The sequence below is a fragment of the Mus caroli genome, chromosome 4 (genome assembly GCF_900094665.2).
Source record: "Mus caroli chromosome 4, CAROLI_EIJ_v1.1, whole genome shotgun sequence".
In the NCBI taxonomy this organism is placed as follows: domain Eukaryota; kingdom Metazoa; phylum Chordata; class Mammalia; order Rodentia; family Muridae; genus Mus; species Mus caroli.
The window spans coordinates 142446851-142457084 of NC_034573.1; the positions used below are offsets into that span (position 1 = coordinate 142446851).

The 10234-nt window shown below is 57.0% G+C and overlaps 1 protein-coding gene across 3 annotated transcripts in view; it reads left to right on the top strand.

Annotated features, from left to right (window-relative positions):
• Positions 1-10234, top strand: part of Nphp4 (nephrocystin 4) — an 86115-nt gene that overhangs the window by 69419 nt on the left and 6462 nt on the right. For 2 of the 3 annotated variants that reach the window (XM_029476428.1, XM_021159368.2), the window contains exons 18-21: positions 1574-1754; positions 6061-6186; positions 9010-9215; positions 9964-10190. In XM_029476428.1, coding sequence (XP_029332288.1) covers positions 1574-1754; positions 6061-6186; positions 9010-9215; positions 9964-10190 — 740 coding nt within the window. Of the gene's footprint in view, positions 1-1573; positions 1755-6060; positions 6187-7330; positions 7448-9009; positions 9216-9963; positions 10191-10234 lie in introns of all 3 variants that reach the window. The other variant, XM_029476427.1, reaches the window with a different exon arrangement.

Sequence of the window (10234 nt, forward strand, 5' to 3'; positions counted from 1 at the left end):
GTGTGTGTGTGTGTGTGTGTGTGTGTGTGTGTGTGTGACTCTGTGTGTGTGTGTCTGTCTGTGTGTGCTGCAGGTACCCTTAGAGACCAGAAGAGGGCAGTGGATCCCTGAAGCTACTGTTACAGACAGCTCTGCTGTGAGCTGCCAGGGGTGCTGGGAACTGAATTCATGTCCTCTGGAAGAGCAGTAAATGCTCTCAGCTGCTGAGTCGCCGCCTCTCTAGCTCTTCTACTTACATTTTAAAATTAAAAGGCAAAGAAGACTCCAAGTTGGGTCCAAGGACTCCTCCTGTGGCTGGAGCCGGTGAGCCCCGTGCTTCTTTCAAGGAAAGGAGAAAAAAAAGTTCACAGCCACACCCATAACCACCAGCAAGGGGTTCTGTTTCTACCCTAATGCTCACGCCCTCTGCCTCCATGTTCCCTGATGTCACATCCCAGGTGGCAGAGTGAGGGCTTCAGATGCACAGGGCAGCTGGGCCCAGCAAGGCCCGCTCCTCCTGAGAGGAGCCAGATCCTTCCCTCTGGAGACATTCTCTTTGCAACCAGCCCTCCGTCATAACAGGCACCCGACCCCTCGTTCTGTTCCCATCTCCTTGCCTCCTAGAAATGGGATGTTTCTCCCACATTTCTGGGTCGTTCCCTGAAGGCCTCATCCCGTTTTCTGGCACCAGGGCTCTTGACCACGGGTATATGTGTACTTGTGATGGGCTATCAGTCGCCCTTGGGCCGGCAGCCTCCCAAGTCTTCACTCCCGGGGAAGGTGCTCTCGTGGCTGTAGGAAGAGTCAGGGGTTGCAGAAGCTTTGACCTCAGTCTGGTTCCCTCGTCCTGCCGGGTAGGGGGAAAGCTCCGGGGCACGGAGTTGATGAGGTCCAACCTGGCCTGGAGCCTGCGATTCCATCACTAGTCCCCCCAGCCTGGCCTGGGCTCAGGCAGAAGCCTGGGATTGACAGCTGGAGAGACTTGCTCAAGAGAGTCCCCCCGTTGGGCTGTCCCCGGGGGCCTTCGTGCAGTCTCTGCTCACCTGCCTCACCTGGCACAAGGACTTCATGCTGCCTCAGCCCGGGTCCAGAGGTCCCCAGATCCTACACCTGCTCTGGCCCCTCCTTCAGCCACACCGAAACCTGCAGTTCTGTCCTCATGGGCTCTGCTGTGCACCCTGGCCTGGCTCCCTCCTGGGGCTCATCATCATTCTGAAAGGCTGCTTAAATCCAGAGAGCGGCTTGGCCAACCCCTACCTTATTCTGTCATCCGTGTTTCTTCCCACTGGAGGCCAGCTCCTGCCAGGTAGCTGCTGGGCCCTTGGTGCACCACAGTGCCACCCAGTGTTTATTCTGGGGTCAGACTGGATGGGCTTTGTTAAAGCTGATGTTTCTGAGAAACTGGCCTCTTGCCTCATCTCCCCTTCAGTGTGGCAGGTGACAGCTCTGTCCCTGATGCCCTTCATGGACCTGCCCTTCTCCTCTTCCAGCGCCTCTCTGGGTGGGTTCGGAGCTGCCCTAACCCTCAGCAGTCTGCAGGAGGTGTCCGTGGTTAGACCCCAGTTGCTCAGCACTGCCTGTCTTCTCCCCGTAGCACCTCCTCCGTCAAGGGCGGCCAGCTGTTCAGGTCTCACATGAACTGGAGGTCGTGGCCACTGAATACGAACAGGAAATGATGGCCGTGAGCGGCGATGTGGCTGGCTTCGGCAGCGTCAAGCCCATCGGAGTCCACACGGTAGTGAAGGGCCGCCTGCACCTGACCTTGGCCAACGTGGGTAAGAGCCTGGCAGCTTCACCTTGCCTGCCTGGTTTTGTGCCATTTCTCTAGCACCCATCTCCCCAGCCGGAGCATGAGGGGAGCACTGCCGTGGACACCCCACACTTTGTAGGAAACCAACACGGTTAGGGTGAGCATGGTCACCCTGACCTCAGCCACTGTCCAGACAGGAGCTTGGAATCACCCTTCTCCTCAGGCCTGTCCATGAATCTTCCCCTGGCCACCCTCAAACAGGGTGGGTACGTGGCCAGAAGGGCTCTCATTTGGAGTCCCTGCCCCAGCGCTGCCCATCAGGAGAGAGCTGTCTTGAGTTCTCTGTGTGTCTTGGGAATAGCAGAGGGAAGAAAACATTTCTTTTGAGTACAGTGGCATTGTGTCAAGGTAGTCCAGCAGAGGGACCGACCAGAGCCGGTTCCCATTATTGCCCATATTGGGCCCAGTGAGGGCAGGCATTTGGGACTGGCTCTGGGTGGTCCCACCGGCTGCTCTCTGGACAGAAGAGTCAGGGGTTAGGCCAGGCACCTGTCCTGGAGAGGTGGGCCAGTAGAGGACTCTCTAGGGCTAGCAAAATGCTCACAGGTCCTCACTTGAGGGTATTCCAGAAGCTGGGCGATTTTCCTGGTAAAATTGAAAGCATAAGACCCGTACTGGGAGGCGGTTGTGAGGATGGGACGGAGATTTCTGTCTATTAGGGATTTTTCCATTCCTCAAAACCCAGCCTCCTTTTAAGTCCAGGAGCCCCACAGGCCACATCCAGCGGGTGCTGAAGCCCGGGCTTACGGGGCGGGGTGGCAGTGGCAGAGGAGCAGACGCACAGCTCATTAAGTCTGGTTGGAGGCTTCCGCCTGCTTGTTTACAAATGTAAATCCAAGGCGGCCTGGAAAACAGGCAATATGGAAACAGCAAAACTCAATTAGGTTCCGGAGAAATAAACGAGGCTCCCATGAGGAGGGGGACGCTGCTCCTGCTCCAGAGCCCTCGAGACTCCGGGGAGCCGCAGGCAGGATGCGCCCAGCTCCCGCCCTGCGGGGGCCTTTTTATATTTAATTCACCGGTGCACACAGATGTGTAGTGACTCCAGGTTTGAAAATCTTATCTTGGAAGAAAGATGGGCCCCGTTACGTGTTATCTTAAGCTGTCATTTTCGTACTTTGCCTGCATGAGGGAGATAAGGCAGTGGGGACCAGCGCCCGAGGTAGCCAGCACAAGGGACGCTGGTGCGTGCTGCCAGTGAAGGTCAGAGTGCTACGGCATGTCGGTGGGGACCCTGCATCTTAGGTATGAGAAATGTTATGGCCTTCATTTCTTTATAAGACCAGTAATTCCACTCGGCGGAGCAGCCATGTTTCAGCAAACGGGAGGCTGGCTGCGGAGGCCTTCAGTGTGACAGACACAAAAGCTGTCTCCTCAGCCTGCCTGCTGCACCCGGCAGCCTCATTCACAGTGGGTCAGTCACATGGGATAACACACTGGCTCCCTCTTGCTGGCTCACTGGCCCCTCTGTGGTTTCTCCTCCCAGACCCGTGGGCCTCCTTTGCTAATTTTCTCCCATGCTGCCTTTTGTCCTTCGGGGATTGAATGGCCCTGAGGGCAGCCGGTTGTCACGCTGGTGAAGTAGGTGGGTGGAGGAGAGGTCAGCTGGGAGCCCTTTGGTGGAAACCTTGTTGAAAGGCAGGCCGCAGGGCAGATGGCCCTTGGGCCAGGTGCCCATGTCCCTGGGACCCATGACGGCAGAGCTCAGGTTTTAGAGAGCGTCCCTGGTGATGTGTTCGTGCTGTGGTGTGGGACAGACACCTAGTGGTGGCACGCTCTGCTTCCACTCACCCTGTGGAGTCACCTTGGGAGCCCCGTGTGCTTAGAGGGTAGTCCTACCCCTGCTGTGGACGAGCTGGGGCCTCCAGCACCACCTTCTGTCCCCATGTGGCACCTTAGCATGGCAGATTGTACCCAGCAAGGCCTTCCCCCCCCCCCCCCGAGTTGTTTCTGAAAGCACAGAGGAGGTGTGTTCATAGCACATAGTTTGTTTCTGTCATCGACAAACAGACCCTGTGGGTGTATGGATGATGCCAGAGGAGATAGCACTAGGGCTGACAGACCCCCCTGTCCCCGGGGTGGCCGTGTGTCCAGTTCCCCTGACTGCCGCAGCAATGGTCAGCACCCACCCTCCTGTGATCCTGAGATCTAAGAGCCATGCCCACCTACCTACCCATGCCGTGTGGTAGGTATGTGAGCATGGGTATGTGGTCACAGTTGACCTTGAAGTGTCCTCCCTAGTCTGTCTCTTGGAGCAGTTGTATGTGTGTGTGGTACCATAGGCCAGTGTTCACCTTGGTGGGCAGTGGCTAGAACAAAGGCCTCATCTGAGATACGGGGACCCGAGGGCCACCAGGTGATGGTAGTCAAGAAAGCCAGGGGAAATCCTTAACTTCCTCCCAGCATGGGCAAGTCCCCTGCCAACACAGTGTGTGCCCACTGCCAAGTGACAGGCGTGCTCTATCTTGGAGTGATTCCCTGAGATGTGACAGAACTTGCTAAGACCCTACAGTCCACACGCTGCAGCCCTCCGCATTGGATTCACGTGGGAAGGAGCAAGGCTGAGGAGCCTCGGTCAGCTCTGAGTGTGTGGGATGGGGTGTGCGTACAGACAGCAGCAGAGCTGGTGGAAGCCGAGGCTGAGTGTCTGTGGGGATGTGGCAGGGCACCTGAGGGAATGACACCCGAGGCTATCATTCTATTACTAGCCACCAAGCCAATGCCAGGGCCGGCGCTGAGGCAAGACAAGGGCCCGCTCCCAGGACACCTGCTGGGAAGAGATCTTGGGGACCTGTCAGCCCTGCCCTCTGGTACCCAGGAGGACTGAAGCTAGCACTGGACACAGAATCGAGCCCTGTGGGTAGATGTCTCTGGCTGGGAGCAGGCAGGCAGCTTGGCTCCACATTTGTCTGCCCAGCAGGCTCCTGAATCACATCCAGGAAGGTGCTGAGTGGGGATTCTGCCTCTGGCTTCTGCAGCAGTGAGAGTGACTGGGCCCCAGTGGTTTTGAGGAAAGGCTCTGTCCCGCAGGAGAGGCAACCAGGCAGCCAACGGAACACCAAAGACCATTTAAAAATGGCAGGCGCATGAGTTTTCTGGTGGAAGAAGCCTTGCTTAGGTTCTCTGCTAGGGAACCGTTGTCCTCTGGACTCAGCGGCTCCCTGAAAGTGCCGAGTCAGCATTTCTCTGCTGCACGGACTCCTCCCCCTCTCTAGTCTTTCCGGAGGGGATGGTCTGTGTGGCCCTGACACATCTGCTCACCAGCTGTAGTTCAGAGTCAGAGATCTAGGCTGCTGTCCTCTGAGTCTGGGGCCACCTGTTCTCAACTACTTCTAGACCAGCTAGACCCGATGGAGGATGGAAACCCAGTCCACCTCCGCCCACAGCCATTCAGGAGAGCGTGGGTCAGATAGAAGGTGTGGCTCACCTGGAGGGCTGCCGGTGCTCAGGTGCATCCAGAGAGAGGGGGCTGTCCCTGGGGGCAGGAGCATCCTCTCCCCACCCCTGGGTCAGATGGACAGGGGAACATCAGAAAGGCAGATAGCCTGCGAAGGGGTTCCTGCTGAAGGCGACCGGGGCACCATGCCAGCGTCTGCTCCACCCTGCCCTGCTGAGGTTGGTAGATGCACAGCACAGGTGTGCTTTGGAGGTGGAGCCTGGGATGTGTGATTCCTTAGCTGCTCTCTGCCTCACCCTAAGTGAGCGATCCCTGTGGAGCTGTGGGTCTGTGCTCAGAGAGTGCGCCTGTGGGCAGATGCTGCTGCTCAGGGCCCTGACCGCTTTCAGCATCTCAGAGTGTCACCTTGATCTGCTGCTAGGCAGCACAGCGAAGTCTTCTCTGGGGACCTGTGTGCTCTGAGGCCCCTGTACTGCAGAGGTCTCCATACATACTCCCCCTCTGCCACTGGGTAAGCTTGCACATGGAGACTCCGGCCCTACAGCCTCAGCCCTCCCAAGCAGAGGTTAGAGATGGTGGCTTTCTGCAAAGTTGCCTGGAGGCCAGAAGTAGGAACAGTGTGTGATCAAATGGAGACCCCTCCCGGGCAGGTGGATCCAGGCCTGGAGGAGACAAGAGTGCAGAGACCGCCCAAATGCCCACAGTCCCCCTCAGGATACATCTGGCACTCAAAAGCAGGCACCAGGGCATGCTAGTGGGTCCAAGTGTGGTAGAGGCATCTGCAGGCCGAGCTCTGTATGGGAGAGCTGATATGATCTACCATGTTGTATCAGCCCACGCTGGGCCCTGTCTTACAAGGGTGCTTTTCACTTAGGTCACGCTTGTGAGCCGAGAGCAAGAGGTTCCAACTTGTTGCCGCCATCCAGGTCTCGGGTCATCTCAAATGATGGAGCCAGCTTCTTCTCTGGGGGAAGCCTCCTCATACCCGGAGGCCCCAAGCGTGAGTTGAGACTCTGGCCCTGTGCTGGGTGGTAGTGGGGTGGGGGATTCAATGAGGTAGAAGCCTGTGCATGCTTGTGTGTCTGCGTGCATGTGTGTGTGTGTGTGTGTGGTGGTGGGGGGACGACAGAGGTTAGTGTTGAATGTCTATAGCTTTCCACCCTATTTTTGAGATGGGGTCTCTCACTGAGCCCAGAGCCCCCCAGCTGGCTAAGCCTGCCCAGCCAGTGAGTGGTGAGATCCTGGAATCCTCTCGTCTCCACCTCCTGTTCTGGCATCACAGGCGTATGCTTGCCACACCCGCCTCCTGACTTGCATGCTCAGGCCCTTGTATGCAGTGAACGTCTTACCCACTGCACGGCCCTGACACTGATTCTCAGAAGCAAACTGGAAACTTCTCACTGGTTCCCCAGCCGTTTATGGAGCTAGAAATAGGAGACTGGAGTCAGGACAGGAAGGAAAGCCTAGGGTTGGGGAGAATACTGTCTGTGCAGCTCTCTGGGGAGAATACTGTCCGTGCATATCTCTGGGGAGAATATTGTCCATGCAGGTCTCTGGGGAGAATATTGTCCATGCAGCTCTCTGGGGAGAATACTGTCCGTGCAGATCTCTGGGGAGAATATTGTCCATGCAGGTCTCTGGGGAAAATACTGTCTGTGCAGCTCTCTGGGGAGAATACTGTCCGTGCAGGTCTCTGGGGAGAATACTGTCCGTGCAGGTCTCTGGGGAGAATACTGTCCGTGCAGATCTCTGGGGAGAATACTGTCCATGCAGGTCTCTGGGGAGAATACTGTCCATGCAGATCTCTGGGGAGAATATTGTCCGTGCAGGTCTCTGGGGAGAATACTGTCCATGCAGGTCTCTGGGGAGAATACTGTCCATGCAGGTCTCTGGGGAGAATACTGTCCATGCAGGTCTCTNAGAATACTGTCCATGCAGGTCTCTGGGGAGAATACTGTCCATGCAGGTCTCTGGGGAGAATACTGTCCATGCAGGTCTCTGGGGAGAATACTGTCTGTGCAGCTCTCTGGGGCCTTTCTGTTCCCTTACCCATGAAGCCCATGGGCCTGAAGGTCGGAGCTGCTGTGACTTGAAGGGAAAGGTGGGGCGTGTTCTCTGATTGGCTCTTCCCTCGGATGTTGCAGATAGACTCCCAGAGCTTGCTTATGTGGGTGGCCCCAGCTCTGCCTGCTGTGCCCTGGAGCCGTGGCCTGGGGCCTGTGTCCTGAGAAGAGGATGCCAGAACCCTGGCTCAGAATTGGGTGAATCCTCTAGACTCTATGTCATAAGCCCCTGGGGATCTTACCCACCCTGACACTACAGACGGAACCGTACTTTCTTCCACAAAGAGAGGCTGTGGGCTCAGCAGGTGCTAAGAGGGACCCATGAGCTGTGTGTGTCCAGTCTGCTCTAGGCCAGCCCCTTGTGGTCATATTCAGTGAGCTAAGGCCAGGGAGGGTACATAATGATGCTGAGACTTAGGGTGGGGTACGAGGTTGGGGTCACTGTGCTTCGTTCTCCTTTAGCCCCCCTGACCAGCACAGGAAACTGTCACAGGTGAAGCCCATTGAGAGGAGAGCCCTGCAGTCAGGGGCCATGCAGCCTCTGAGATGGGCAGTCCAAACAGCGGTCCCTGCAAGAGCCTGTGTCCCCTGGGGTGAAGTTCTGCATAAGACATTAGGCACAACCTTGAGAAGCCCCAGGTCCTTCTTGTGTTCCGGGAAGTGTGGCCCCACAGACCCCTCCAGAGCCTCATTTCTGGTTGCTTTGGGGTCAGGGGAGGCATCCATGTGGTGTGGCTGCCCCCCCCCCCCACATGCTGTTTCTCCTGAGCCACAGCCATAGACTGTTCAGACTGGGCTCCAGCTCGGCTTCCTTCCGCACACACGTGCTCTGACATATAAAGTGCTCACCCAGGCGGCCACTTAAGATGTCTAAGCCAACTTGTAGCATCAAAAGACCAGTTAAATGGATTTAAAATAGAATGGTGATGAGAAGCCTGGAAACAGACAACTGTGTAGTGAGAAGCCTGGAAACAGACAACTGTGCCTCATGCCATGCCAAACACTGAGCAGGAGGCCAGCTCTGTGTGTGGTGACAGATGGAGCTGAGTCTCGGGAAGCTCCCACAGTATTGGTTGATGAAGGAACTGTCACCTGGAAGGAGAACCCAGGCCTCTAGGAAGCATCCTCCTTCCACCCACCCCAGTGGTGTGGCCACTGGTGGTCTTATCACTGGGCGCAATTCCACTGGCACCAATCGCCCAGGGTCCTCATGGGAAGGAGGCACAGGTGGTGTTTACTCTACTGGCTGCTGACTGTGGCCAGTTCAGCTCCTGCTCATCAGAGTCCAAGATTTGATCCTTTGGCCACAGGAGGTTGCCAGGGGCGTAGGCAGCCAAGGGCAGCTGAGAACAGTACTGGAACCAGGTCGGCTCTAAGAACCTGGGGACTGTGCTCCCGCCCACGGGCAGGGCTGAGGATCCCATGAAGATGCACCTGAAAGGCAGGCCTCTGCCGCAGTGATCCCAGCCCCATCCCGACATACCTGAGACCACAGTACAAGAGAGGATGTGGTCTTGCAAGTACAAACCCAAGCATCTGGCTCTTATCTTAGAAAACCATCTACTGGTGTTAGCTAAGGATTACAGTCAGAGGTCCTCAGGCGAGAAGGGGCTGTGAGAGGGGAGCTGTTGCGAGGGGCCAGACCGGAGTCTGCATCTTTATCATAGAATGACACAGAGCAGATCCGCCGTGGGGCCGGCCAGTGGCTTAGCTGGAATGCCATGGAGCCACCCTGACAACTCCTCTGGCCTTTTCTGTAGGAAAGCGTGTGGTACAGGCCCAGAAGCTGGCTGATGTGGACAGCGAGCTGGCCGCCATGCTGCTGACACACACTCGAGCTGGCCAGGGGCCCCAGGCTGCAGGCCAGGAGGCAGACGCTGTGCACAAGCGGAAGCTGGAGAGGATGCGGCTGGTGCGCCTGCAGGAGGCTGGAGGGGACTCTGACAGTCGCAGGATCAGCTTGCTGGTGAGGGGCCTCCTCAGACCCTGCTGTCCCTCTCTGCGGTCCGCTCACCTCCCTCTTAACACCCCATTTGCAGGAGAGGAGAGACTTGGACTAGTGGGTCAACAGGGGAAATTTTCCACTTGTAATTCTTAGGAGAGCTTTAGCTCAAAGGCCTCCCATACTCAGAGGCCCGAGCTCCTGTGTTGTTACTTCAAATGAGTTTAAGGCCAAAGTCCTTTTAGGCGCCAGCCTGCCCCCTCTGCCATCTCAGCCTCCTTAGCCTTGGATCCAAGGGACTCAGGGTACAGCTGCCCCCTGGGGACTCCCTAAGACAGGGGTCAGTAAGTCCTGCAGACTAGCTTCATGTTCTAGTGCAAGCTGGAGAACAGGTCAGTGTTGTAGCCCACTGCATTGCTGGGTGTGGTGTGAGGCAGGGGGGCACGAGGCAGGGGCTCGCTGAGGCTGGTTGTCAGGTGTAGGCCCAGCCCCAGGTCAGTGGGATGCTGAGCTGGCCCACCCCACCGGGCTTACACCTCCTCTTGTGGACTCTGGTCCCAGACAGGCTCACAGCACCATGTGTGCGGGGGACCAGCTGGACAGTGTGGTTCTTTCTTATGTCACTGTTCCCATGGGATGTCACGGTTCCCACTCCTCCTCTGCTATGCCTGATGTCTTTCCCTGGTGGCTAAAGGGGTCTCTTAGGAGCATGTGGGATCTTCCAGCGAGCTGGGACATGGTGTTCATCAGATGTGGCCCTCACGTTTGACAGGCCCAACACAGCGTCCGTGCACAGCACTCACGGGACTTGCAGGTCATTGATGCCTACCGGGAACGTACCAAGGCCGAGAGCATCGCCGGAGTGCTAAGCCAGGCCATCACCACCCACCACACGCTGTACGCTACACTGGGCACCGCTGAGTTCTTCGAGTTTGCACTTAAAAACCCACACAACACTCAGCACACGGTGGCCATCGAGATCGACAGCCCTGAGCTCAGGTAAGGGCTGCCACCTGGCCAGCTGTGTGTGTGTGTGTGTATGT